At 41.1% G+C, this 26,469-nt stretch overlaps 12 protein-coding genes across 12 annotated transcripts; 6 read left to right on the top strand and 6 right to left on the bottom strand.

Annotated features, from left to right (window-relative positions):
- Positions 1-73: 73 nt before the first annotated feature.
- SS1G_09732 (hypothetical protein) lies at positions 74-1,953 on the top strand (the record flags this gene model as incomplete). The annotated part of the gene is made up of 2 exons (XM_001589049.1): positions 74-221; positions 275-1,953. The coding sequence occupies 2 exons, from the start codon at positions 74-76 to the stop codon at positions 1,951-1,953; spliced, it is 1,827 nt and encodes a 608-aa protein (XP_001589099.1).
- Positions 1,954-4,646: 2,693 nt separating this feature from the next.
- Positions 4,647-5,336, bottom strand: SS1G_09731 (hypothetical protein; the record flags this gene model as incomplete). Its single annotated transcript, XM_001589048.1, has 1 exon — positions 4,647-5,336. One exon carries the CDS (start codon positions 5,334-5,336, stop codon positions 4,647-4,649), a length of 690 nt encoding a protein of 229 aa, XP_001589098.1.
- A 1,039-nt stretch (positions 5,337-6,375) lies between these two features.
- SS1G_09730 (hypothetical protein) lies at positions 6,376-7,774 on the bottom strand (the record flags this gene model as incomplete). Its single annotated transcript, XM_001589047.1, has 3 exons — positions 6,376-6,541; positions 6,602-7,215; positions 7,277-7,774. 3 exons carry the CDS (start codon positions 7,772-7,774, stop codon positions 6,376-6,378), a joined length of 1,278 nt encoding a protein of 425 aa, XP_001589097.1.
- Positions 7,775-10,128: 2,354 nt separating this feature from the next.
- On the bottom strand, positions 10,129-10,356 carry SS1G_09729 (predicted protein; the record flags this gene model as incomplete). The annotated part of the gene is made up of 1 exon (XM_001589046.1): positions 10,129-10,356. One exon carries the CDS (start codon positions 10,354-10,356, stop codon positions 10,129-10,131), a length of 228 nt encoding a protein of 75 aa, XP_001589096.1.
- A 413-nt stretch (positions 10,357-10,769) lies between these two features.
- SS1G_09728 (predicted protein) lies at positions 10,770-11,729 on the top strand (the record flags this gene model as incomplete). Its single annotated transcript, XM_001589045.1, has 1 exon — positions 10,770-11,729. One exon carries the CDS (start codon positions 10,770-10,772, stop codon positions 11,727-11,729), a length of 960 nt encoding a protein of 319 aa, XP_001589095.1.
- Positions 11,730-13,901: 2,172 nt separating this feature from the next.
- On the top strand, positions 13,902-15,154 carry SS1G_09727 (thiazole biosynthetic enzyme; the record flags this gene model as incomplete). The annotated part of the gene is made up of 4 exons (XM_001589044.1): positions 13,902-14,369; positions 14,452-14,769; positions 14,900-14,998; positions 15,059-15,154. 4 exons carry the CDS (start codon positions 13,902-13,904, stop codon positions 15,152-15,154), a joined length of 981 nt encoding a protein of 326 aa, XP_001589094.1.
- A 1,362-nt stretch (positions 15,155-16,516) lies between these two features.
- On the bottom strand, positions 16,517-16,669 carry SS1G_09726 (predicted protein; the record flags this gene model as incomplete). The annotated part of the gene is made up of 1 exon (XM_001589043.1): positions 16,517-16,669. The coding sequence occupies one exon, from the start codon at positions 16,667-16,669 to the stop codon at positions 16,517-16,519; it is 153 nt and encodes a 50-aa protein (XP_001589093.1).
- A 747-nt stretch (positions 16,670-17,416) lies between these two features.
- On the top strand, positions 17,417-17,662 carry SS1G_09725 (predicted protein; the record flags this gene model as incomplete). Its single annotated transcript, XM_001589042.1, has 1 exon — positions 17,417-17,662. One exon carries the CDS (start codon positions 17,417-17,419, stop codon positions 17,660-17,662), a length of 246 nt encoding a protein of 81 aa, XP_001589092.1.
- Positions 17,663-18,070: 408 nt separating this feature from the next.
- Positions 18,071-19,049, top strand: SS1G_09724 (hypothetical protein; the record flags this gene model as incomplete). The annotated part of the gene is made up of 2 exons (XM_001589041.1): positions 18,071-18,101; positions 18,250-19,049. 2 exons carry the CDS (start codon positions 18,071-18,073, stop codon positions 19,047-19,049), a joined length of 831 nt encoding a protein of 276 aa, XP_001589091.1.
- Positions 19,050-19,533: 484 nt separating this feature from the next.
- Positions 19,534-20,603, bottom strand: SS1G_09723 (predicted protein; the record flags this gene model as incomplete). Its single annotated transcript, XM_001589040.1, has 3 exons — positions 19,534-19,591; positions 19,751-20,146; positions 20,587-20,603. 3 exons carry the CDS (start codon positions 20,601-20,603, stop codon positions 19,534-19,536), a joined length of 471 nt encoding a protein of 156 aa, XP_001589090.1.
- Positions 20,604-22,146: 1,543 nt separating this feature from the next.
- Positions 22,147-23,198, bottom strand: SS1G_09722 (hypothetical protein; the record flags this gene model as incomplete). The annotated part of the gene is made up of 3 exons (XM_001589039.1): positions 22,147-22,312; positions 22,362-22,745; positions 22,810-23,198. 3 exons carry the CDS (start codon positions 23,196-23,198, stop codon positions 22,147-22,149), a joined length of 939 nt encoding a protein of 312 aa, XP_001589089.1.
- A 2,676-nt stretch (positions 23,199-25,874) lies between these two features.
- Positions 25,875-26,171, top strand: SS1G_09721 (predicted protein; the record flags this gene model as incomplete). The annotated part of the gene is made up of 1 exon (XM_001589038.1): positions 25,875-26,171. The coding sequence occupies one exon, from the start codon at positions 25,875-25,877 to the stop codon at positions 26,169-26,171; it is 297 nt and encodes a 98-aa protein (XP_001589088.1).
- Positions 26,172-26,469: the final 298 nt, after the last annotated feature.

The raw sequence follows: 26,469 nt of genomic DNA, 5'->3' as shown, positions 1-26,469 counted from the left end.
ATATAGTCAAATCGTCACCTTAAGATATTTGTTATCGATCAGTCTTCTATCTTTCCTTATATATTACAACATAATGTCGGTTACAATCGACAGTGGACCACATGATGGGCCAGACCGCATTGTCCCCGAAAGTTCTCCTAACCGTTCATTTGGAGAGCGTATACACTCCACCGTAAGGGCTTTCACTACAAAAGATGGATGGGTCGGGAACTATGATTATGGTATGCTGAAACCATGGTTATGATATTCAAGCACCAGAGCTAAACGATCATAGCATTTCTCTTCAAACCCAATCTTCCCTTCATGAAGAAATCGACAAGACGAGCACCATTCTTTGGCCTTCAAGATCGCATGCCAGTTCTGCTAGGTCTCCTCCTTGGATTTCAACATGCTCTCGCTATGTTAGCGGGTGTTATTACACCTCCTATTCTCATAGCCGGATCGGCATCCTTCGACACGGAAACAACTCAATATCTTGTCTCTACCTCTCTCATCGTATCGGGTATATTATCCGCCATCCAGATCACTCGGTTTAAGGTTATTAAAACCCCTTATTATATTGGCACGGGCTTAATTTCAGTTGTTGGTACTTCGTTTGCCATCATACCGGTTGCTTCGAAAGGCTTTGCACAAATGTACGCAAATGGTATGTGCAAAACGGCAGATGATGGAACTCCATTGCCTTGTCCGGAAGGTTATGGTGCGCTCCTTGGAACGGCTTCGTTATGCGCACTTCTCGAAATAGGACTCTCGTTCATGACACCGAAACTTCTTAAGAAACTTTTCCCTCCGATTGTTACGGGCCCAACTGTCATGCTCATTGGTGTATCGCTTATTGAAACGGGATTGCAAGGTTGGGCAGGTGGTAGTGGAACTTGTATGTCAAGACCAACTACAGGAGATTATATGCTATGTCCCTCCAATGCTGCCCCACACGCTCTTCCATGGGGATCTGCAGAATTCATCGGTCTTGGTTTCTCGGTTTTTATTACTATCATCCTTTGCGAACGATTCGGTTCTCCTATTATGAAGTCACTCGCCGTTGTCCTCGGTCTCTTGGTAGGTTGCATTATCGCTGCAGCATGTGGATATTTCGACAGTAGTGGAATTACTGCAGCCCCAGTCGCATCATTCATCTGGGTTAAAACTTTCCCTCTGAGCGTATACGGGCCTTTCATATTACCTCTTCTAGCCATCTATCTCATTTTAATGATGGAAGCCATTGGCGACATTACCGCTACATGCGACGTTTCTCGACTTCAAGTCGACGGAAAACTCTTCGACTCTCGTATCCAAGGCGGTGTTCTAGCTGATGGGCTTAACGGAATGTTAGCAGGTCTCTGCACAATCACACCCATGTCAACTTTTGCTCAAAACAACGGTGTAATCGCTCTCACACGTTGTGCCAACCGCAAAGCCGGCTTCGCAGCATGTTTTTTCCTTATCATCATGGGTGTCTTCGCTAAATTCGCAGCGGCCATTACATCAATCCCCGACGCAGTCCTAGGCGGCATGACAACCTTCCTCTTCGCCAGCGTAGCTGTATCCGGTCTCCGCATTATTTCCACCGTCCCATTTACCCGTCGCACGAGATTCATCCTCACGACATCTCTAGCGCTAGGATATGGAGCCACGCTCGTCCCAACGTGGTTTTCATACGTCTTTACGTATTCTGGGGATAATAAGGCTAAAGCGGGATTTTTCGATGCTATTGTTTTGGTTCTTGAAACAGGATTTGCGGTCGCGGCGTTTGTGGCTGTGGTTTTGAATTTGGGGTTGCCGGAGGAGAGTGAGGATGAGGAGATTGAGAGTTTGGCGGGGGATTTGGGGGAAAGGGAGAGGGAGGAGAGGGAGTTGGAGATGGAATTGGAGATGGAGGTTAGAGGGGAGAGAGGGGTGGAAGGGGGGAGTTTTGAAATGGGGAAGGCAGAGGTGGGGAGGGAGGGGAAGTGAAATGATGTGTTGTGATAGAATGGGTGGGTTGGGATGGGGTGTTGAGTGTGTTTTTTAATCGCTGCTCTATGTTGCTTTTGTATATATCAGCGCAAAAAGAAGGGATTTATTTGGAAAAGGAGTTTTTGTTTTGGGGTTGGGGTGGGGTGGGGATTTATTGTATGAATATATAATAGTGTGACGGAAACCCCTGCTTTCCTCCCACACTTATTATATAAGAAATCTCAGGTACATTAACCATGTCCACACATGATACGATTACTCGGGATTAGTATACGATTTAGGTGGCCTGAGGATCAGATCCGGACAAGTACTAGGTATCAATGGTTATCGGTAAAGTAAGATCATTGGAGGGATAAATATGACTTCTTTTTGCCTAGCCATTGCGGCTAGGCCATTCATTTGTGTATATACAGAGTAGCTATCCCCATCTACAGGTGCTCTTCACCTGTAGATTCTAAGTTAAATACGATTGCTGGTCTATAAACACCCTTTTGGTCACAAATAGTATGACTGATCGATTGATTGATTATATATTTATAAGAAGTGGAAAAATTTATATCGATTTATTCATCTAAGTATTAATTGATTTAGACTGAGAATTGTGAATTATTAGCTATGAATTATAAAAGGAGGAAATTAAATAACAAAATTAATATTATAAATTGATATAAATTATAATTGGAATATAAAGGTAATGTAACGATACTGTACTGGAGGCAGCGGCTGCCTAAGGTTTCTGTAACGATACTGTACTAAAGGCAGCGGCTGCCTAAGGTTCGTCGGTTGGTAGTTATAGGTTAAGGCTTTATCACTGGTATTCACTTGAAAGTGAATTCGTTACTAGATCAAATAGAATGTAGGTAAACTAATTGATAACTAAGTTGAGCACGAAGCTCCTAGGGCTCCTTATCACGTGATTTCTGATGGTGCGTGCATACACGATCTTCAGGTGACCAAGATCACATACTAATTCGATGAAATCTGATCGTGTTTGCACAAGGCCTAAGCTCTCCTAATTAATCAGTTTGCTACCATCGTAACACCATCAATCCTAATGGTGAATCGTGACAGTTTCGTCTGGTTGGCAGTTGTGGGTTAAGGCTTTATCACTGGTCTTCACTTGGAAGTGAAGTCGTTACTAGATCAAGTAGAATGTAGGTAAACTAATTGATAACTAAGTTGAGCACGAAGCTCCTAAACTATGAAACTATCCTAACTATATACTCGTCGTTTCCTTGAGTGCTAGCTATGCTAGCTGGCTAGCATAGCTAGCATATCACGTGATTTTCTATTGGCCTCAGGACACTTGTCCTAGGATTCCTTATCGATAAGGACCCCCTCGGAAACAGCGGCCCAAACCGCCGTACTTGCTTTTATTGTATTATAATAACTGTTGAAATTAAGGTCATTATGGGCCTAGAATTGAGGTCATATGACCATTATGGTGCACGGACCATAATTGGGAATATCTTCAATTCTACCATTACTCCAAGAAACTTGATCATTTCTAATTGATCATTTAGCCTCTGCTTTCCTAAATCTATCATAGTTCACCAAGAGATAGGAATGCTTTAATGCGTGCGAGCATTACCAAATGATCAGTCAGGATATCATCATCGAATAAGAGTCAGACGTCAAGAAAAACATTTTCAAAAGCACATTTGACATCTCATCGTATCCAACCATATCTCCGGGCACAATCTCCAAGATTGCAACGAGTCTATTTTGGTGTGGTCATAAGGACATAAACCTTCCTCTTTTCTCTTTAAAATCCCATTCCACCTTCCAAGTTAGAGGTCCTGCTCGATAAAGAAGAGCAAACGAGTTTCCCTTTCTTTTAACGAAGAGTCGATCAAATGGAGAACAGCGACAAATATTTGCATGTAACTTAGATCCTTAGTTTAACCTACATCTAATAATACTACTACTTCCAAACAACTCAGTTTCAACAATAACCATGATTCGTGACAGGTAAATTATCATCAATTTTTTTTATGATTTGAATATCTGAATACTTTAATTGGATTTAAAATCATTATTAAAAGGCTTCCCTCCGTTGTTAAATGATGGTCTAGAATATAAAATATATTTACCAAGTTATTTTATTTTCAGAATATAATAAAAAGATAGAATGCAACAACGCAATCATCACAAACAACTAAAAAATCAATATTCAATTAGTCCTTCGAATCTAAGATTAAAGATTATCAATCGAAAGATTGAGAATTCTAAAGGAATTTTATATACTAATTACTAATTACTAATTATAGATATAAACTTATGAGTTGGCCTTCGAGTATGTATTAGTTGTTTGAGGGCTCATTAGGGTAATGGATTTGTAAGATCTTATAATCTTTCGAAGAGTGATGGATGATGTTTATTGAGATGGATGTGTTGTTGAATGGGGAGGTGTGGGTATTGTTGGGGGTTTGGAGAGGTGAGAGTGTGGCATTTTCATTGATTTGTAAGTTCACCAGTTTGAGAGTGATGTGAGGGGGGAAAAGAGGCTGTGGGGATTATGTTCTGGAATATTTGGATAGATTCTGATGTTATTATGTATTGCTATAAATTCAACTGAATTTCATATTTCACAAATCAACATGTAATCATAGCACTATACCAATCCCCCAAGCGGCCCCTTCCCCCTCATCCATCTACTCAAACAACCCCCCCTTCCTGGACATAAAACCCTACTGAACCAAAAACTCTCCCACCCTCTCCCCCTTCTTTTGTTCCCACAACTCCCAAAACTTCCCAGCAATATACTCCGGATTATTAACCGGTTCCTCCTCACCAACCGGTCCCCCAACTATCACAAGCGCAACATGAACCTCATCCTTCACCAGCTCACTCAACCCCCTAACCAAATTCGCCTGCGCGGCCTTCGCCATACTTAAAGAAAAAACCGGCGCGAAAGCTTTATAGATAAGCGGAGACGAGGTAACGAAAAGCGACGGATGAGCATCTGGTTTTTCTTTTGCTAATGTTTGTAAGGCTGGAAGTAATATTTTGGCTGTAGTATAGAGTCCCAGATTGGGAATCTTGAAATCTTCAACGATATCTTCTTCTTTGTATGAGCCGAATTCTCCATAGCTGACTCGGGCGGCGTTGTAGATTACTACTTCTGGGGACCCGACTTCTTGTATGGCTTTTTGGAGGGCCCGTGTTAGACCTGGTGTGTCTGTTACGTCGGCTGTGTAGGTATGGATTGAAACGGATGGGGCGGCGCTGGTAATGAATTCGCTGGATGTGGTTAAGGTGGTTTGGTTGCGTGCGAAGAGTGCAATCTTGGTGAAGGTGTGGGTTGCGAAAAGCCGGGCTATGTGAGATCCGATCATGGGACCGGTTCCAATTATGAAGAGAGGACCTGGAGTAGACATGGTAGATTTTTGGAGTTGATAGATGTATGTCTTTGGGGTGGAGAAATAAGTAGTTGTCTGGAGAGTGGTATATATCAAGCTTGTGTGAAGGGTTTTGATTGTGAGGAGGAATATTACTATATATATTGTGATCGACCCGGTGGATCCACTAAAGTATATTCATGTAGGATTCGTTTTATGTTGATTAGTAGCCCAGTATAACTGCTCCGTAACTCTAGCATTCTAGAATTATCGATGGACGGATGGTTGTTGTGTCGAACTGGTTGACGCAATGTGGTAAATAGTAAGCGACAATGGTCCTTGTCCTAGACGGACAAGGTATACTCCGTACGCCGCGGGGTAATGGAGTTGCGGAGAGTCCGAACTTGTTTTTGATACACAAGGTAAAAGAATATGAATTCTGGGTGTTTGAGTTCATTGTAAATGTATCTTAGCTATCGGTGTATGTTGTGATACCATTGTCACTCTTCATCACTAATACAACAAGTATATGATGTGATGTTCATGGACTTATAGAGGAGCATTCATCCTGTGTGTACAGATCAGTTCTGATACTGTATCAAGTCGTATCAAAGAACCTAGAGAAGTGATGTTAATCATCTATGAACAAAAAAATAAGTACATAGCTACAGTATGAAGAGGTAAGAATAACGGAGGTGATATGCGCAAGTAATCCCTCGGTTGACCTAAATTACGGAGTAGAAGATGGATTGAAGTGAAGTGGAGCCAAAGAAGCTCCACTGCTTACGTAATATTATGATTTCTAGATGTTAGCGTGCCTTAGTGCCAACTAAGAATTCTGTTTGATAGACAACAGAAATACTCACATAATAACAATGACAAGGTTAAAAGTCATCACGGTCTTTTGTCTACGGTACACTCTTCACGCTATGAAATAGGAAAATGAAGTGATCTTCACCGCTCTTTTGGATGAGATTAAAAAATATGGTACTTTAACATCGGCATATGGATTCAAAGACTGACACGTGCAAGTTCATTTCAGTTATCATACTTCCAAAATTACCTCAATTTTGAATTGCTAATGAGAAGGACCATAGGTCGCAGCCCAAGGATCATACGACTTTGATGCCATTAACTCTTGCATATGCCTTCTACGTATACCTATATTACCACCGTCAAAAATGGGTAAAACGATGGCCGTGTTCAAAAGGTCTACAAAAGGCTGCTCATTGCTGTAGGCAGTTCTATAATGAGTAGTTAGTGACTGTCATAATTTGAGAGGAATAGTACGACCGGCTACTTACACCCCAACAGCATTGATTGCTTCTGTGACTGCTTTAACGCTCTCTTCAGAGCAATAAATCTTCGCTGCTAATGCCAATTCACGCCTGGCATTATAATCACCTGGTCCATTATCAAGGGCATGAGCTGCTTTCCATGTCAAAGCTCTACAAGCTTCTGTCTTCATTTTGATACCACTCAGGAGATCGGCGAATGCTTGTCTTGATAATAAATCTTCTGCTCCTCCGCGATTGTCAATCTTGGCAAATGCTAAAGCTGCTTCGAAGGCGGCCCTCATAACACTGACACTCATGGCACCAACCAAAATAGCCGAAAAATCGAATGCTCTCGACACCACAGGGACACCTTCACCTGCCGGACATAGGACGTTCTTTGCAGGAACTTTTAAATTGGTGTATTTAATATGTGGACCAGAACAAGCGGGGTGTCCTGTAGTTAGGACATGTTTCAATGTTTTGAATGCGCCCTTTTTATTTCGTTCAATATCGGCCCTTGTCACAAGAAGTATCATGACAGCGTCAGTAGGTTCATCAGAGGTAATACTTGTATCGCGGCAGACTACACACTGAAGGTCTGCACCTTCAAAGTCCCAGCCTGCAGAATTGGTTGCCCACATCTATATTCCGAATTAGCTACACTTCTGATATCAAGCCAACTTTCCGTCACGTTTTTCATACCTTTTCTCCATTAAGTACCCATTCATCACCCTCAAGTGTGGCAGTTGTATTGAGACCTGGAGCACCTTTCTCCAAATAGTTGGCAACTCCTCCTGGTTCAGAGAATACCAAACTCGCTAGTGGTGCCCCTTCACCATTCAAAAATGGTTCCAAGAATTCTTGGTGCTCTTCTTTTCCAGCCAAATTTAATGGAGTCAAGCCCAACGCAGTGGAATAAATCGTTAAAGATGCGGAAGGATCAGCGGCATACATCTCCTCAACCAAGATACTTGCTTCAGTCAAACTTCCAGCTGCACCTCCAAGATGTGACGCTATGAAGCCCTTGATCATGCCACCGGCGGTCGCATCACTATAAAAAGGCTTCAATGCTTGAAATTGTTGCTCATCTTTCTTTGCAGAATAAACTTTCTTGATATCTTTGAGAGGGCCAGTAGCCAATGCGGCTGCATGTTTTCGAATGCCATCTTCGGTCGCAGAGAGATGAAAATCAATAGGCATATTGTCGAATTGCTAAATAAAAAATATTTTGGATTTTCAAGATATTGATGGGGAAGTTCTGAGATATAGAGAAAGATACAGAACACTTTTTGCTTAGGTTTTGAAGAGAAAGCAAGATTCGAAAATCGCAGGAGCTCACCAAATCATTCGAACTTTATGAGGGGTGATATTCCAAGCTTGGACCAGTGCTTATTCAGAGTGAGGGATTTCAAATTAATATATATAATGATAATACTCGGTGCTTATAAACAACCGTTAGTTCCTAGTCGGGGAAAGCAAGTGTCCGGGAAGTAAATGTCCCTGTAATATTTTTTGGTGTATGTGACGGAAATCCCTGCTTTCCTCCCACCTTTATTATATAAGAAACCTCAGGTACATTAACCATGTCCACACATGATACGATTACTCGAGATTAGTATGCGATTTAGGTGACCTGAGGATCAGATCCGGACAAGTACTAGGTATCAATGGTTATCGGTAAAGTAAGATCATTGGAGGAATAAATATGACTTCTTTTTGCCTAGCTATTGCGGCTAGGCCATTCATTTGTGTATATATAGAGTAGCTATCCCCATCTACAGGTGCTCTTCACCTGTAGATTCTAAGTTAAATACGATTGCTGGTCTATAAACACCCTTTTGGTCACAGTGTAGAATATATTAAAATCTTACAATTATTATATAAAAAAATGATATTCTCAATACATAATTATAAATTTTTAAATTAATATAATAAATCTTTTATTATTGAGTTTATATTATCACAAAAAACTAATACAAAGGAAATTATTATTTTAATTCAAAACCAATTATTTTATTCCTAATATAACATCATAGGAATATTTACTTCCCTCAAATACTTACTTTACCCCGATTAAGAACTAATAAACCATTTACAAGCACCGAATATTACTATATTAATTAACACCAGGCAACAGGGCTAATCCGATGGCGCTGACACAAATTGCTGACATGCTTCTTGGCGAACAAACCACATCGATTTCCCAACTATTCATACCGCGATCCTGTTGGACCCGAGCTATATACCATGTCATCCCAAGATTCTAGAAGTACCAACAAAGTATGTCATTTGTACTAGGACCTAACATGAATCTTGATATCTTTTTTGTTTTTCTTTTGTTTTTTTCATCTTCTGAACAGACAACTTTGTGATTTTGTTTGGGACTTCGTTGTTACGCCGGGTAACAAGAAAACGCTCACGTGCTACCAATATCATGTGACTGGCTCAGTGAGGATCAGCAAGCTCAGTACTGAGCCATACTGATCCTACTGATCAGCTAGAACACGAAGGTCTATATAATCAAGATAGATTTCCTTTGTATAGAGCTTCGTGCTCAAGATCAATCATTTAGTATATTCTACTATTAGTTACGAATTGCATATCATTATTGTCATTACTTCAAGTCCCTGCTTGACGCCTAGTTATAAACCTACTTCGAGAGCCTAGAGCACTTCCACGTGATCTAGACGGCAAAACTCGTAACATTCTTGTTACGACGGATCTCACATACCTAACATCACGTGATTAGCATCATGTGATATGAGGATCCCAGTAGGCTCAGCTGTCCCAGTACAACTGGGACAACTGGGAGCACTGAGACGCATGCCACGATGGTCTATATAATCAAGATGGATTTCCTTTGTATAGAGCTTCGTGCTCAAGATCAATCATTTAGTATATTCTACTATTAGTTACGAATTGCATATCATTATTGTCATTACTTAAGTCCCTGCTTAACGCCTAGTTATAAACCATCTCGAGAGCCTAGAGCACTTCCACGTGATCTAGACGGCAAACCTCGTAACAGTTCTATGGAAGTGCGAAGCTCTCTTACAGAGAGCTTCTCAATCTAGTCCTAATAGGACTAGTGCCCTGTGCACGTGCTACGCAGGAACCATTCACTTTAACAAAAATATTATAATTTAATTGAAAAGTTTTTAAATTTTAGAATTTTGAATAAAATTTTTAAAATAAATTATATATATTTTTTTATTTTTTAATTGATTTTTTACAATATTCAAAAATGCATTTAATATTTAATTGATTAAAAGAAAATATAGTTTTTATAGGGATTTTGTCACGATTTCACTTAGTGTACTCCGTACGGTTAGTAAATTCCAGAATTCTTGTAAGTAGACTATTTATAGATTATCTATTAAAGCGATAATCCCGCCCTGCGGTTACCCGTTACGCAGTCTATCAATGAACGTAGAACAAACTTATATTGCCCTTCGTAGGTTTAAATTTCAATTGATTCTCTTCATACTGCTGCAAGCTAAGGAAATGAATATATCGAAAGGGATTGAGTTTCTTAACAATAAAAACCTTTCTATTCACTCTCCTCCATCTTCATCGGGGCTAAGCCAACGGTAGTATTCACTTTCATCGTATCGAGTCGCAAGTGTGAATTTTGTAAGTATAGGGATTATCCACACCGTACTCGTCATAATTCTTTTGGGATTATTCAACACCACTGCCGTGGCAACGTAGCTGCTGCCTACGTCAAAGATATTTAATACCTTAACTCCATAGTTCGGACACTCCAGAATTACGACACTCATTTCGGTCAATCAAATATTACGACTTTCCAACCTCTGAATTATAACCTCTCAACCTCTCAACCTCTCAACCTTTCAACGATAAAATCCGTACCCCGCGGAACCACGAAAATCCGTCAGGCCTGGAGGATTCCTCAATCGCTCTCGACCAATTCGTCCGCATTCACATTCGAAAAGGAAAAATTTGGCACTGAAATATGAATTTAAGGGATTTGCGGCGTATTACATCTATTCAATTCTAACCAGAACTGCTTTGTGTTAACTTCTAGACAGGTAACACGGCTTTCTACATCAAGTACTACGATAATGTAAAGTTCCAACCAACCCGCAGGATCTTAAAAGAGCTGTCTCCCACAATTGACAAAGATGTATCTACCTTCACCAAATTTGAGTGTCTTCATCTTGAGTTGCAGAGAATGGTATTCAACGAAGCCATCCCAGATCGGAAGTCACCAGTAATCGATTTCTTCTTCGAGGTTGCTAGAAACCGCCAAAAATTTCAGCTTGAGATCAAGACCGAGATACCTGCAGCAACCCACTTGATGCCATTATTAAATGCTTGCGACACTTCAAGGAAAGAGATTTACAGACGAATGAAACATGTCAAAACTTCAGTACCACCAAGCAATCAAGGTTTGATTCTAGGCAAGACAAACGAGGGGGTACCAATCCGCTATTTCTGGAAAGTCGGCTCGCCCACTGGCCAAACCTACATTGACCCTGAAAGAGAAACCCTAATGCTCAATATTCCGGATCTTATGCGACTATACCGTTACGGAGGCAGCATAGATCTCTCAAAAATAAAGCGCATTGCACTAACGGCTTTTGGAACCGACATCTTCGAAGATGGTCTGCCTAATCCGAAATTATACGAGGAGGTCCTAGAGCTTATCCGTCGAGAGTGTCCCGATATTACAGTCTTCCAAATGATAGCCATGCTCGCAGCCAACTATTATTACCGCAAGCCAAAGTCTGAGAAAGAGCCGGAATATCACGTTCTCGATCTTGATTCAGACATGTGGGTTGAGGATTACAGGGATCAATATGACCAAACAATTAAAGGGGAACATAGAGAAAACATCGAATATGTTCTTGACGGCGCAAAGGAAATGGAAGATTGTTACCAAGGATATCTAGCCCTTCTCAAAAGATCAGGAAAAGGAGAATGTTTGAAATTCTGGGAGAAAGTTAAATATACAGCTGCTTTTCACTGTACATTTGATGATGATGCAGGTTGGGAAGCTCGTAGAAAGAGTGTGCCGGAGCCTAAACTTTATATTTTTGCTTTGGATGCTTGGATACCGGCTAATGCTGATGCGACGCCGTTGAATAAATATAAGGGACTTGCGCAGATATTTGAGGGTGCTCCTTGGTGAGGTGGGATAGAGGCTAGGCGTGTGTTATGGATCTGTAATTGGAGCTTGATGATATACGGAGAGGAATAAATTCGGATGGTATGAGAGTTGCAGAGAAAGGAAGTAGACTAGGGGCTATACGTCGCTCTTGTTAGTTTGTTGAAATGTATATCCTTTCGCTGCAAATAAAATCTCAAATTTGGCTTTTATGTAGCTGGTAATGATAACATACACTTATGAATACTTCGGAATCGCCATAACACAGTACCTTGTCTCTACGGCGTCAATCGAAAATCATTATCAATCTTAAATCTAAGATTGCATACAAAGGGCTTGAAAGAAATCAGCACACAATCCAAGACAGCCCTTCTTTCAGCATGAAATACAAAGCAAACTCACAATTACCATTTCCCCAAATCCACAAATATCACTTGATCTTTAAGATAGGTATACCATCTTGTAAGATTTATAACAAATTATAGATTAATAGATCTATCTCATAAAACTTTCCCCTCAAAAGCATTCTCGCTAGCGCTACTAAGAACTATTGAAATGCACAGCTGCTAGTTGAGAATCTTTGAATTAACTGGGTTTGAGGGGTATTCTTTCCTAGACTAAATATCTCGTTCGCTTAACTACTATAGGACTTATATATTTCTTATACTTAGCCTTAATCATATTCGAGTTTAAAACCCGCTGTATATTGTAAGATTACTAAATCAAGATGTATTATACTTATTATACTTATTGATGCTAAAATCTAAAATTACAGAAAAAATCGAGATACCAAAGTTTTTGCTTGTATTACTCCGTAGACAGTTACTTGAACAATTAGAAGTGCCTTTGGATAAAATAGTCTTCAACTGTTATAACCTTAACTCACCAGGAAAATATATGGAAAAAATGTTTTCTTGCTGCAAGGGATTTGAGGGTAGGTGATGAATAATTGGTGAGCTTTGGATTAATTGCGAGATCATGGCTAAAAACTTCATACATACGATACGTATGGAAGAGTAGTAAAGGTAAAGCTCCTCGGTGTACTTTAATGGAGCATCTCTTCGAATAAATGCCTTGCAGAAGTTGCTTTTCAACCCTGAATTTGCTCGCTGTAAAGATGAAAGGCTTCTGTGTGATAATTTATATACTCACCATTCTCAACAGATTAGAGGCAATTTTGAGGTATCAATATCAATAACTAGCAAGAAAGATTGATCACCATTATAACTTATGTGTTTTCTCATTGCCACCGCTTATTTGATTCTCGTTTGAGGAGATAATGATACTAGGCATTTCAGTATGTAAATCTCATACCCGCAACTAAGAAGACCATATGTTTGTAAATCATATACAGACAATATTCATGATTTCATAAAATAATATATATTACAAGTTTAATCACCACCAATCGGCTGATGTTATTTGTCCCCTGATGCATCGTTTCCGGGATTGGGGTAAATTCCAGAACATTCCTAGCCAACCAATGAAAGAAGGCCGGTTACATACTTCAACCGTCCGCATTGTTGATCAAATTCTCCCTCCAGTCAGGTTCAACCTCTGACATATTCAGTGTATAGGACTTTTAATCACTCAATCAGATAGCGGCGATAGTGAAGTTGACTGCATGTGAAACAGGGTAAATCCCGGAGACGTGGGGGGAGCACTACGTAAAAAGCTACCCCTCACTTAGCCGTGATTGATGAACTACGGAGTATTTATTTGTAGGATTCCCAACATAATTCCTCTTTTCTCATTATCTTTGCCAAAGCTCTTCATTCACATACTAGACAATCGTTCGTGTTTCTTTCTTTCTACTTGGACCAATACTGACCTTATTTTTATGTGTGTTAGCACACGACATCAAGTACAAAGTACAACTCACTTCCAACTGTTGGAAGTCATGTAGTCCTCAGCATGGACATTATCCGCCTGCGGATCAAGGTAGATCATCAATTGTATAAGTAACTCTCGCATGAACCGGTGTTCGATCCTACAAATCATCAGCTTGTCTTTCATTCACCATCTTACTATTAGTAGGATGAAATGAGAGTGCCGCTGGTGAGGGGTCGTTCTGAGATTATACGGTTATATGAACTTGATCTGGATAATACCAGCGAAAGGATCATGCTCTTCTATTCCGTCCTTATGGACGTCACTAATCTCTCGCAGGTAAATTAACTTTCCAAAATATCGAAAATGGCACCACCATCCGCAGTCGAGGCAAATTCTCCCATCGACGGTGTTCATTTGAAATCCGCCTTTGAAGTCAAAGCTGTTCATGCTCAGACTGCCAGCCAAGGCAAGACACTTGCTGAACTTGCTGAGAAATGGGATCAAGGATTTACCTTTGCTCCTATTCGTGAGTCCCAAGTCTCGCGTGCCATGACTCGCCGTTACTTCAAGGACCTTGATACATATGCCGAGTCTGATGTGGTCATCGTTGGTGCCGGATCATGTGGTCTAAGCACTGCATATATGCTCGGCAAAGCTCGTCCAGATCTCAAGATTGCCATTATCGAGGCTTCTGTTTCTCCTGGTGGTGGAGCTTGGTTAGGAGGACAACTATTCAGTGCTATGGTTATGCGAAAGCCTGCCGATGCCTTCTTGATTGATCTTGGTGTTCCATTCGAAGATGAAGGAGATTTTGTTGTGGTCAAGCATGCTGTATGTTTCATTCTTTTGCATCATTAAGATTTTATATCTTCGCTGAAAATATTTGATGGCGCTAACAATTGACTACCAACAGGCTTTGTTCACTTCCACTCTTTTGTCCAAGGTTCTTGCCTTCCCGAACATCAAATTATTCAATGCAACCTCAGTTGAGGATCTCATCACACGTCAAACTGCCGATGGTAACATCAGAATCGCTGGTGTGGTTACAAATTGGACATTGGTTACAATGCATCATGATGACCAAAGTTGCATGGACCCAAACACAATCAATGCTCCTATCGTCATTTCAACCACTGGCCATGATGGCCCATTCGGTGCATTCTGTGTCAAGCGTCTCGTATCCATGAATCAAATCAAAGAACTTGGTGGAATGAGAGGCCTTGATATGAATGTAAGTATAAGGTCCTTTGTTGGGGACTATGTTATTTCCTATTTGACCTCTCTACCACTGATTCATCTATTCCTCTCGTCACTCCTTAGTCCGTTCTAAGTAGACAATTATTGACTCATTGATCCCACAGGTCGCTGAAGATGCCATCGTCAAGAAAACCAGAGAAATTGTTCCAGGTTTGATTGTTGGAGGTATGGAATTATCCGAGGTTGATGGTGCAAATCGTATGGTATGTCATTCAACCAATCATTACTTCGCATCACAATTTTAACATGAGTTTTTACCACAGGGTCCTACCTTCGGTGCAATGGCACTCTCTGGTGTTAAAGCTGCTGAAGAAGCTTTGAAGGTTTTTGATGAACGTAAAGCACAAAATGCTTACTAGGCATATGTATCGCGTTTGTGGGAAAGAATGCAAATTTCAGTCAGTATACGAGACTATCACAGTACATGAAATAAATAGCACAATGAGTATGATTATTTGCTTTAAATCTCGTTGGACATTTTCCAAAGTGCACTTGCCATATATAACTTCCTTTGTTGAGCTTAGAGTCTCAAAGCTGTCGACGAGGGCATTTCCGATTTCCCAAGAACCTCTCAAGTCTCTGCAAATAAAACATATTCCCACTATCAACAACCCCAACTATTCTTCAACCTCCCTCTTAATTCCATTTACAAACCACAATCAGCATACTCATATAAGTATCCGTGACGCGCTGTTCCCATGAAAATTAGCGAATATTAAAAAATGGTCGTGATAACGAGGGAGAAATATGTGAATTTTACAAAGCTATCGCGTCTTAGATGATGATTTTCTGAAATAATCTTACTTTAGAGACGGCTAGATGGAGGTACAAAATAAGGAAGGCTATTATCCCGACAGCGATGCAAATTAAGTAATTAAAAGATCTAGCTGAAACGATCGAGCTTGAATTTATGTGAATACGGGGGAGCGTGACATTTGTATTTGCTAAAATTATCTCGAGAGATCCGGTGAAAGTTGTTAGTTGCAGGTAAATGATAATATATATATATATTAATCCAATCCAGATTTTACTTCCGGTTAAACAGAACCAGGTCATTCACATCCATCCATGCATCAAGAACATTCTCCGCCCTCAAAAACGATGGATGATATGATCCAAAAGGAAAGAAAAAATGCAATTCATATTTTTTTTAAAGAAAAATATACAATTGATCGGATCATATCCAAAAGTGTTACGACGGCTTCTAGCCTCGTATCATATGACCACGTACGAAGTCATGTGATCCCTTCGATCCCTTTACCGAAGGGATCGAAGGGACCGAAGGAACGATAGGCATGAAGGTCTATATAATCAAGATGGATTTCCTTTGTATAGAGCTTCGTGCTCAAGATCAATCATTTAGTATACTCTACTATTAGTTACGAATTGCATTGTTGTCATTACTTTAAGTCCCTGCTTGACGCCTAGTTATAAACCACCTCGAGAGCCTAGAGCGCTTCCACGTGATCTAGACGGCAAACCTCGTAACATCACTTTCTTTTCCGATTGTCTTTTTAACTTTTTTTATTTATAAATATAATTTTATAAAATGAAATCATAGATTGATTGTTTATATAATAATAATTTTGAAATTTTTTAGATTTTCTAAGATATTATTAATTAAGATATTCAAGTGTTACGACGGGCTACACAACTACCATCACATGACCAAGGCACGTGATCACAAGTGATCAGTAGTGATCATTAAGGATCACTAAGGATCACGGTATAAGTGCTTCTTTCCGGATCGTGTAGTTCTCGGCAAAGGAGAGGTCGATCCAGTTGCTGTCATCTGCTACCTCGGTGAGCGATACAGGAAGGTGACCGACATAGGTTCCCACGTTCTGGGCCCCTCGTTTTGAAAGTGCAGTCATATTGTGGTTGTAGTGGACAAGTGCATATATTAGGGAGAAATAATATGCTGACAAGAATGCAGAAATACGAGGAATCAGGCAAGGACTTTTATACCGCATGCAGAGGTTGCAAAGCACAACCAACTTAAGCCGCAGACTGTATATTTGACCGAAGTAATGTATTCCAACATACGTTTAGACATGTAGAAGAAATTACGTGCGTACGCAATGAGATCTGATAGTTAGTGCTTCTTATCTTGCACTGCATTGCATAGCCTCTATCAATGATCTACACTGAGTGTTCATCTATTCATCCGCTATATAGAATCCTCGATGCCAATATTCATGTGCATATGCAGTTGTGTTGCGCATATCCTCTGTCAAGGATATGGCTAGGATATCTTTCTACTTTCAATCACCGTGTAGAACTTTCGGAATCTTTCAACCACCAACTCTCGAGTACATACTACTCGATAGGCTAGACGCATGATAAGCAACGTAGGATCGTACAAATGGTTCATCTCCCTAGTTCTACTCAATTCAATCAATGCAGGGTATATGCAATCTTTTCTAAGAGTGTTGCCACACTGAAGATCGTTTAATCTTACTTGCTTACCTCCTTGCTACTCTTTTAGAAGATCCCACTAAATTACGTTTGTTCAAGGGGAGGAGAGTATGTAAGTGCATATGCATGGAATCCTTGCAGCTATTACTCATTACTCAGTATTACTATTCCATTTTCGTCCTGCATCCTACACTGATTCAAATATGGGAGATGCCGAGGTAAGAACTCATCACATGCAGTTGTGGGTACTAGAGTTTCGTATAAAATCAGGACTTTTCGCCGCTGCACACCTGTTACTTCTAAAAGAAGAAGGTGTTCCATCTTTAGCGTACAGAGCCTCCTCAAAACGTGTGGTTGCAGTATGCATTGCCTACAGTTTGGAGAAATGTGCTATCGTCCTGCATGAAAGATCCTACGCAGTGACTGAGACTGGAAGTGCATTCGATTGATATTTTCAGGTAGGAATCGCTATTGTAACACGGAGTAATCTCACCGTTCTACATGGCCATAGACTGTACGATTGAGTATCTGGACGTAATCAAAGCGGAGCAATTCATACCCGTGTACTGTTGAGTTACCCAGTAGCCTCTAAGTACTATTCAGGGAACTAAGGCTTGATACTGGTACCCAAAACCAATGAAGGGGGTATAAATAAAAGCTCCTGGTCATAGGCAGGTGACAGAAAGGCGTGCGAGGCTTACGAAATTTCATCATATTGATAGCAGGTTTTCGTGACAGTTCTTCAAGCATCGAAATGGCTAAAATTTCAACTCCTACCCCCTCCAAAGCTCAGTGGCACTCCCATATTCCCGATGCCTATATTCCATACCTACAGCTTATGCGTCTGGACTGTCCTAATGGCTACTGGTACTTCTGGTATCCTCATGCGTATGGGACCCTCTGGGCTGCTATACAGCAGGGCTCCTCACTTCAAGACCTCTTCCTCGTCAACTTGATTCTAATCTGGGGAAATCTTATCATGCGAGGCGCAACGTGCACATGGAACGACACCGTCGACATTGACTTTGATCGGAAGGTCTCACGGTGCCGCGACCGGCCGCTGGCACGTGGAGCAATTTCAGTCACACAAGCCACCTCTTCACTGCTGCGCAGACACTTGCTTCTCTCGCCACACTAGCGTTACTGCCTCCGCTCTGCGTCATCTACGTTGTACCAGCGGTGGTCGGTTGGTTCTGCTACCCGCTCGCTAAGCGTGTCACCTACTATCCCCAGGCTGTGTTGGGATTCCCCATGGCCTGGGGTGTATATATAGGTGCCACTTCGATGGGTGCGGATCTATTGAACTTTGCACCTCTTCTTTATGCATTGATGAGTGTAGTCAGACGCGAGTCTACGGAGAAATCGGGGCTGTCTCTTATTCTAGAGGCCCTGCTAGAGGTGCAAATCGACTGGCCCATCGCCGCCTTTTACGCAGCCAACGTGGTCTGGACACTGTTGTACGAGCTCGTGTACTCGCATCAAGATGCCGCTGAAGATATAGCAGCCGGGGTCAAGAATCTGGTCTTGCTGTATGTCAACCCTGATGCTCCAAATTTGGAGGAGCGTTTTGGCACAATGCCGCTACTCTGTCGACTCGCTTTCACTCAGGTTCTGTTATTGGCCGCGACCGGCACGTTAGGTGGCTTTGGTTTTGGCTACAACGCTTTGGCTGTCGCAGGGACTGCAGCGACGTTGGCTACCATGCTCAGCCGCGTGCGCCTAGGAGAGCCGGAGTCTTGCGCCTGGTGGTCCAAAGTAGGAAACTCTCAATATGCTGGAATGGCGATGTTGGCTGGACTATCGGCTGAGTACGTGGGGCGAGCTCTGCAACAGTGAAGCTGTGCTCGCGGGGGACTATTTAAGTAAAACTTGTTTTACTCAACAACTAAACTATAATACAACCTCCAATCTTGCTCTCAGTTCCATCCTTAGCTTTTTCTCTAATGTCTAAGTTGATTTTAGTCGTGCACACCACCGAGTCACATTGTCATTGCGTGGAAATGCAGAGTTGACTTTCTAAAACCATCCATTCTAAGAAAAAACAGGGAAATTAAGAAGAATCCTTCTGTTTTGTAATGGCTTTGCCTGGTTGTTTGTTAGCTGTTTTTAGAAACCACAGATTTAAGATAAACGTATTCACATTTTTTATGCATGTCCAGGCATGCCTAATACCGAAAAGTTTCTTTTGAGGATACGTAGCGCAAAATTATTGCTTGTTTTCGGCCAAGAAATATCAAGCGAGGGTGATGATCGGACGTAAAATTTTGTGTAGAAGCGAAAGTGTAATAGAATTACAAGAATCCTTATGGAACTGACATCTTCAGCCAAAATCGTTGAGGCATCCATCCCATGGAAAGAAGAGATAATGCTCTCTCCATCTATGATTATTATCATCGTACATTGATATAAGCTATGCTCGTCTTACCCCTCTATTTCTGACTATCTAGTACATTTCCTGTGAAGTTTCTGAACAACTCAAAAAATTGGATCGGTAGTCTGACTCCTGACCGGAATCCTTTGGCACAGTTATTTATTACGCAATCTCTCCGCTCTGCATAGGAAATATGCGTTCTTCACTCGTATTGTAGTTTCGTGTACCTGTCGATCGGGTGCTTTTAATCGCAGAAATTTGTCGTCCACTATCATTATTTGGCAGCTTACCGGACTGGGGAACATCCGATAGCTGGTATAATTGAGATCTCGCCGATCTGAATTTCAAGATCGATGAGCCCAAAGTCTGCCTCATGACTCTGGTCGCCGGTGCCACGAGCGGATTCAGCGCAGGCACACTCCCGAGAAGAATCGCGATATTTCTCTCCATGCCGGACCAAGTAAGGCCCAGGACGGTACTGAAAGTATCGGGATTTTTATTGGGAGGGGGGTGGAGCTGCGTGCCAATTTGAACGGTTCGTATAATGGCAAAAATTCCAGTCCTGTCAAGAAGTCAGTCAACCAGCCTGCAACGTGCTGCAGAAATACACGTACATTGTGCCCAGACCCATCAAACACAGGATGAGTGCTTTGGTTCGCTTTTTGACTTGTAGCTTGTGTAAGAAGAAGAACGGGTAAAATGCCAAGAAAAAATCCGAGAACGCAGAGAAAGTTTGGAATAGTTAGATGTGTAGATGGTACATGGACTAGTGGCTCTTGGCACTTAGAAGACTCACCTCCCTGAAGAAGAAAAAAACCAAGTTTCTTATCTACAGTCCAGCATTTACACTTAATTAAAGGGTTTCATGATTTCTCGATTGGAGTGCAGGCAGTATAAAAGGCGATGATAACCATAGTGTTGACAATAAAGACCAAGATACCTAGAGTCCATAGCACGACTTGGTGTATGCGGACCCCGGAGCCATGAATCACTCGCATATACGATACAACAATGGCCATCTTGGCAAAGCTCAATGCCTCTACACAGAAGACTTGCGCAAGAAGGTTGTAGTATTGCTGGAGCACTGCCTCATTGTATGCGAGGTAGAATGTATGTCGGCCCAAGCCATAACCTACGGCTACAAAGTCGATGATAGTGGCGATAAGAGCTTGGAGCTGCGATGACTGTGAGAATTTTGCGAGTATGAAAGGTATGTCTAGATGGAGGATGTTTACCAATGCAAACACCACCAGGTAGTCATCCCATCCTCTCTGCGAGTACTTCACTCATGTGAAACATCGAAGCGCGACCACGATAGCGGCACTCACAAATGTCACTGTCGAACCCACTTCTAGTTTCCAGCCAATGTTGACATCTCCATCTGGAGAAGACTGAGAATTTGCGCTCATGATAGCACAACAGACTGACAAAAAGAAGAACTAATCTTGGAAATAAAAGATATCTGCTGCTCAGTGTGACTTGAGTCGATTTTAATGAAGTAGGATAGTAAGACTCGGAGACCCCATGTCGAACACAAAAGCTTCGCATAACTTTCCATCAATAAAAGATTGTAGACCAGGTGAGGCACAGTAGAAGGGATTCATAGCTAAAGAAATTTCAGAAGTCAGATTTGGGTTATAATGATCGCAACCTACCACCATTCTTGTAATCGTTAAAACAGCAATCGATGTATTGCCTAGCACTACCCGCTGCGATATCTTCAATACGGACCGAAATATGCAATGCTACCTACTGTTACCACCATCTCACAAAATATAAAAAGTAAGCAGGTTAGATCGGGAGCTTCATTCACACAGCATTGCATACATGGACGGAGATAGTGGCTGAATGTGGTGAGAGACGCAGATGTTGGTGAGAGGCACAGATATGATGAACTTGAAAGGTACAGATGTGGGTCGATTGAAGTAAAATTGATACAACTACAAGTAGGGATGTATATCTCAGGATACAGTAATATCATACCATGATTCGGGAAGGGTGTACTCATTGGTCGGTTATTCCCCGTGTTGGGCGCCCTCGATGGACCATCATACCGGACTTGTGGAGGGATTTGTCCTGTTAGATCTAAACAGGATGAGATAGTGTGGAATGGGGGGATATCCAATATTGAAATATTTTCTTTGATCAAGATTTGTGTGGGTTTCCTTTCATTTTTCATTGTTACATCAATTTCAGAATCGGTTTTTCTGCCTAGAAGCCCCTCTTCAACAAACTACCCAATCTACTGAATATCAAGATTTCTATCTGAAAATTACTTGTCCTTTTGCAAGCCCGTAGAAATAATGAATTGAAAGTAGGCCGGCCGATGGTTTGTATAATTTTAGTGTAAAGTGTCGAATGCGTACTACTTTCTAAAGTATGTCAAATGCAAAAATATGGATTTTCTTGTGCATAAAGTCGTCCGTGGACAACAAACAAGCTTCATTATAACCATCTTCACATCCACATGATTGATAAAGATCGCAAAAACTACAAAGAAAATGTGTTCATTCTACAGTAGTTGAAATACCAAAAGGGAAGCTCTCAGAACCTTTCACGTAATCATTTGGAACTTTCAACCTTCATGATAAGATCTTCTAGCTGCTCAGCAACGAATGGTGGGTTGTCTCTGTGGACAAAATGCCCGCACTTTGATGCGATGAGTGGCCCCTTTGCCCTGTCCGGGTCAGTGAGCTTACAAAGTCCTTCATTGTACTTTTCCCACATGCTGTTTCGTATTAGCCAAATGCCCGATTGAGACATAAGCGCTCACTTACGGTTGAGTATACATGGCAGCCATGCCCAAAGGAACCTTCAACATTGCCCACTCCTCCTTTGAGAATTGTTCGAGCTCATGGCCCACAACAGTTACCCAAGGACCTTTGTCTGAAGTTTTTGATCCCTTAAGCTTGGGCTCTGATGGGTCTGGCAGAATGGTCTTGATATCTCGACGGTCAAAACCTTCGCCGTTTTTTGAGGTTGGAGCAAATATTGATGTCATCTTGGTGTAGGCGGCTTCGTATACTTCAAGCGGGGTGCCAGGAGGAGCCATTTTTCCCAGATCAAAGGATGGGTCCTTTGGATTAGGCCATATCTCGGCGTAGTCGGTATTTCCAGGGTTCGAGTCAAGGAATAAGATACCTTCGACAATTTTTGGATATCTAGATCAGACGCTAATGTTTAGTCACATCGCTAGCAAAGAGATATGGGTTTATCGTCTGTTACCTGTCAGCGTATCTTCGCGCGACGTGTGCGCCTATGCTGTTGTTCACAAAAACGATGCGAGAGGAACGATCAGGTGAAACAGTTTGAATCAACTCTTGGAGATCGTCGGTAACATCATCCAAAGTGTGCGCATAGCCAGGCTCTTTGTTCGGCAAGCTTTCGCGTGGATCTTTTGGAGAAGCGCCTTGGCCATAGCGGTCGTAAGTAAGGATCCATGGCTTTGGAGAGATACTCGACTGCTGAATGAGTTCAACAGTTGGTTTCCAGCCGATTTGTGCAAGCCCAAGACCATTAAGGCAGACTACAAGGAGGCTACTTTCTGCATCTCCTTGGAAGAGCTCATACGCAACAGGGGCGTCTGGCTTAGAAGGAAGAATTGCAGTAGGCATGACAGATTAGACAAATGTCTTTGACAGAAAAATTGAGGAGAGCTGTTGTTGCTATGATGCTTTCACTATCAGTCAAATGGTGAAAAGATGAAAAAGTGAAATGCGTTTTAAACAAGATATATATGTTGTGTCATATTGGACAAACAACCATTCACTCTCCCCCTAGATTTAATGGGCGAAGTTTCTCCAGAAAATTGCATGAGCGTCAAGCGAGTAGAGTTCGATGAGATTCTGTGCGGCAAAGGCCTTCCAACAGATTACGAGAGTACATGCACCCTGACCCTGGATTTGATAAACTAGAACATTATCAAGGGGCGCATATCGGTTTATGGGCCTAGTCCCACCCATGGACCTTGCTCCCGCAGGAGTGTGGAGCATGTTGGTTGTAGCTTCGCCTCCAAGTGGATCCCACTTATCAGAGGCATCCATGCAATTTTGACACCAAAAACATCATCAGTTTTGGAGAAAATGTAACTTTAAAATCCGATTCTAATCACCGTGATCTATCTATTAGTAGTAGAATGCAAAAGATACACTTCTAACACACTTTCAAAGTTGAGGCACAGACAACGGGACAGGGAATAGTCAGCCCACCACCAGGAATCCTTTAGCTAGATCCGTGGAAGTGGCCTGGATCCTCGAGGGGTTTATAACTAGGCATCAAGCAGGGACTTAAGTAATGACAATAATGCAATTCGTAATTAATAGTAGAATATACTAAATGATTGATCTTGAGCACGAAGTTCTACAGTAAAGAAATCCATCTTGATTATATAGACCTTCGTGCTTATGGCTAGTTAGGACCGCCGGCGCTCCTCAGCAGTCCGTAACGTGACTTAGGGTCACGTTACCCTAGCTTAATCATGTGACGCGGCGTTTGATGATGGCCGTCGTAATAAGAAAATTTTATATAGAGAAATATTCAATTGATAATAAAACAATAATTATTAAATATTTTTCAAAATAAATTTATTTAAATGATCAATTGTAATTTGAATATTTCAAAAAAAAAATTAAAAATTATGATTTATTTTTAATAATTTTTATTGAAAAATTATCAACGGTTTTCAAGTTTTGTAAATTTGTATATAAATGTAACGATACTGTACTGGAGGCAGCGGCTGCCTGAGGTTTCGTCTGGTTGGTAGTTGTAGGTTAAGGCTTTATCACTGGTATTCACTTGGAAGTGAATTTGTTACTAGATCAAGTAGAGTGTAGGTAAATGTAACGATACTGTACCGGAGGCAGCGGCTGCCTGAGGTTTCGTCTGATTGGTAGTTGTGGGTTAAGGCTTTATCACTAGTCTTCACTTGGAAGTGAAGTCGTTACTAGATCAAGTAGAATGTAGGTAAACTAATTGATAACTAAGTTGAGCACGAAGCTCCTAAACTATGAAACTACTCTGACTATATACTGAACAATAAAGGGGGCCCCTAGGAGCTTTCTGGCTCCTCAAGACTCCTTATCACGCGATTTCTGATGGTGCGTGCGCATACGATCTTCAGGTGACCAAGATCACATACTAATTCGATGAAATCTGATCGTGTTTGCACACGGCCTAAGCTCTCCTAATTAATCAGTTTGCTACCATCGTAACACCATCAATCCTAATGGTGAATCGTGACATTATCCCACTAGTGGCTCACGTGCACTAGCCCTGTATATAAAGACCTTCTTACTTAGAATCTTCTTAGTTCTTTAGTTTTAGATTCTAAGTAATTGAATTGACTCCGTTTACGACTTTTCCGTCACACTATTCGTTTATTATAAAATCTCATAATTATTAATAAACAAAAATCTTTATTTTTAATATAAAAAGATACTCTAAATTAAAAATGATCCGAAAATGAGGTACTAGACCTACAAACTTAAACTCTTTAATCTATAATTTATAAATAAATCCAACGCCTTCAATCTCTCATCTCGAAAACATTCTAAGTCTTACAATTTTCACCTTCATAAGATTATTATACTAAGCGATTGTTTACTAAATATCAAGTCCAGCTCAACTCTACAAAACCTCCGCGATGAATGAAAATTTTTTTTTTTTTTGGCACTTTGGGATAGAGACATGGAAGGAACAGTTCAGCTTTGAATATAGTATGGGGGATGAGGGTGAAGATGAAGATATGAAAATGCTTTTAATGAGGTGAGTATGAATAGAGATTATCATGTAGATAGATTGGAAGGTGAGGGAGGGCGTATGAGAAGAAGTTATGGTGATTATAGAGAGATTTGAGGAGGGTAGAAAAATCATTGATGATTATGGTGAGAAAGGAAGGGGGATAGATAGATAGGAGAGAAATAAGTCTGTTGGTTTGTACCCCAATTTACTTTAGTTTGAAATGGACAGAATTGATAGTGTTTATTAAAACAAGTATTACTGAGATTCCAAAATATCTGTTCTATACAGACGGATTGATGAACAATGCCTTTATTTAGTGAGTTGTGATGAAGTAGCTGTTGTTGATGAAGTGGCATTTGTTCTGGACCCGAAATGATCCTATGAATGCGGTACTTGACAGCAGAATAGGTGGGAAACAGTATCTTTTTCGCACATATAAATATCCAGATATTTTTGATCGACACATAAGAAATACACACAGATACATCATAAGTACTAAGTTTCTAGTAAAACCATCGAAAATCCGATTCTCGAAACAAACACCCACAAAAATGACACTCTACGTACCCAGCGAAAAAGAATACCTCCTCCATCTCTGTGACGTTCATGGAATCAAGGGAGAGGGAGATCTGATTGCCGCGTCTGGGTCATGGCACAGAGTGATCGAGGACATGAATGCTGAAGCACCAAGACACCTCGAAGGTGGTGATCTTTTCAATGGCGATCCATGGCCCGTTAGACAATATACGTGGCAGAATGTCCCTTTCGCTTGTAGACGGTGGATGAGAATTAGGCGCATCCAGATGCGTAATGCGCTTGATGCTGCTAGAGAGAAGAACGTGGAGTAGGATGGCGTTGGGATTTATACTTAATGAAGACTAAATATGAACTCATGACTTGTGGCTGGGCTTAAGGCATCCGGATATAAGACATCATCTTCCTAATGGACCTGTTGACCGAGGACCGCATACTACGTAGTTCCTAGGCTGCTCCTAGGTGAGGAAATTTTCTTAAGATAGATTTGACTCGATTAAAAATATAATTATCAATAGCAAAAGACTTCCTGCATTTGAAATGTGCCCTCATGTGAAAATTGTACATTTAGTGACGGAAATGATGACTTGTTAAGTAGTGGGCCCAACGGAA

This window comes from Sclerotinia sclerotiorum, genomic scaffold, assembly GCF_000146945.2.
Source record: "Sclerotinia sclerotiorum 1980 UF-70 scaffold_14 genomic scaffold, whole genome shotgun sequence".
Classification (NCBI taxonomy): Eukaryota; Fungi; Ascomycota; class Leotiomycetes; order Helotiales; family Sclerotiniaceae; genus Sclerotinia; species Sclerotinia sclerotiorum.
The sequence above is the reverse complement of the archived record's forward strand: the minus strand, read 5'-3'. Positions and strand labels throughout refer to the sequence as shown.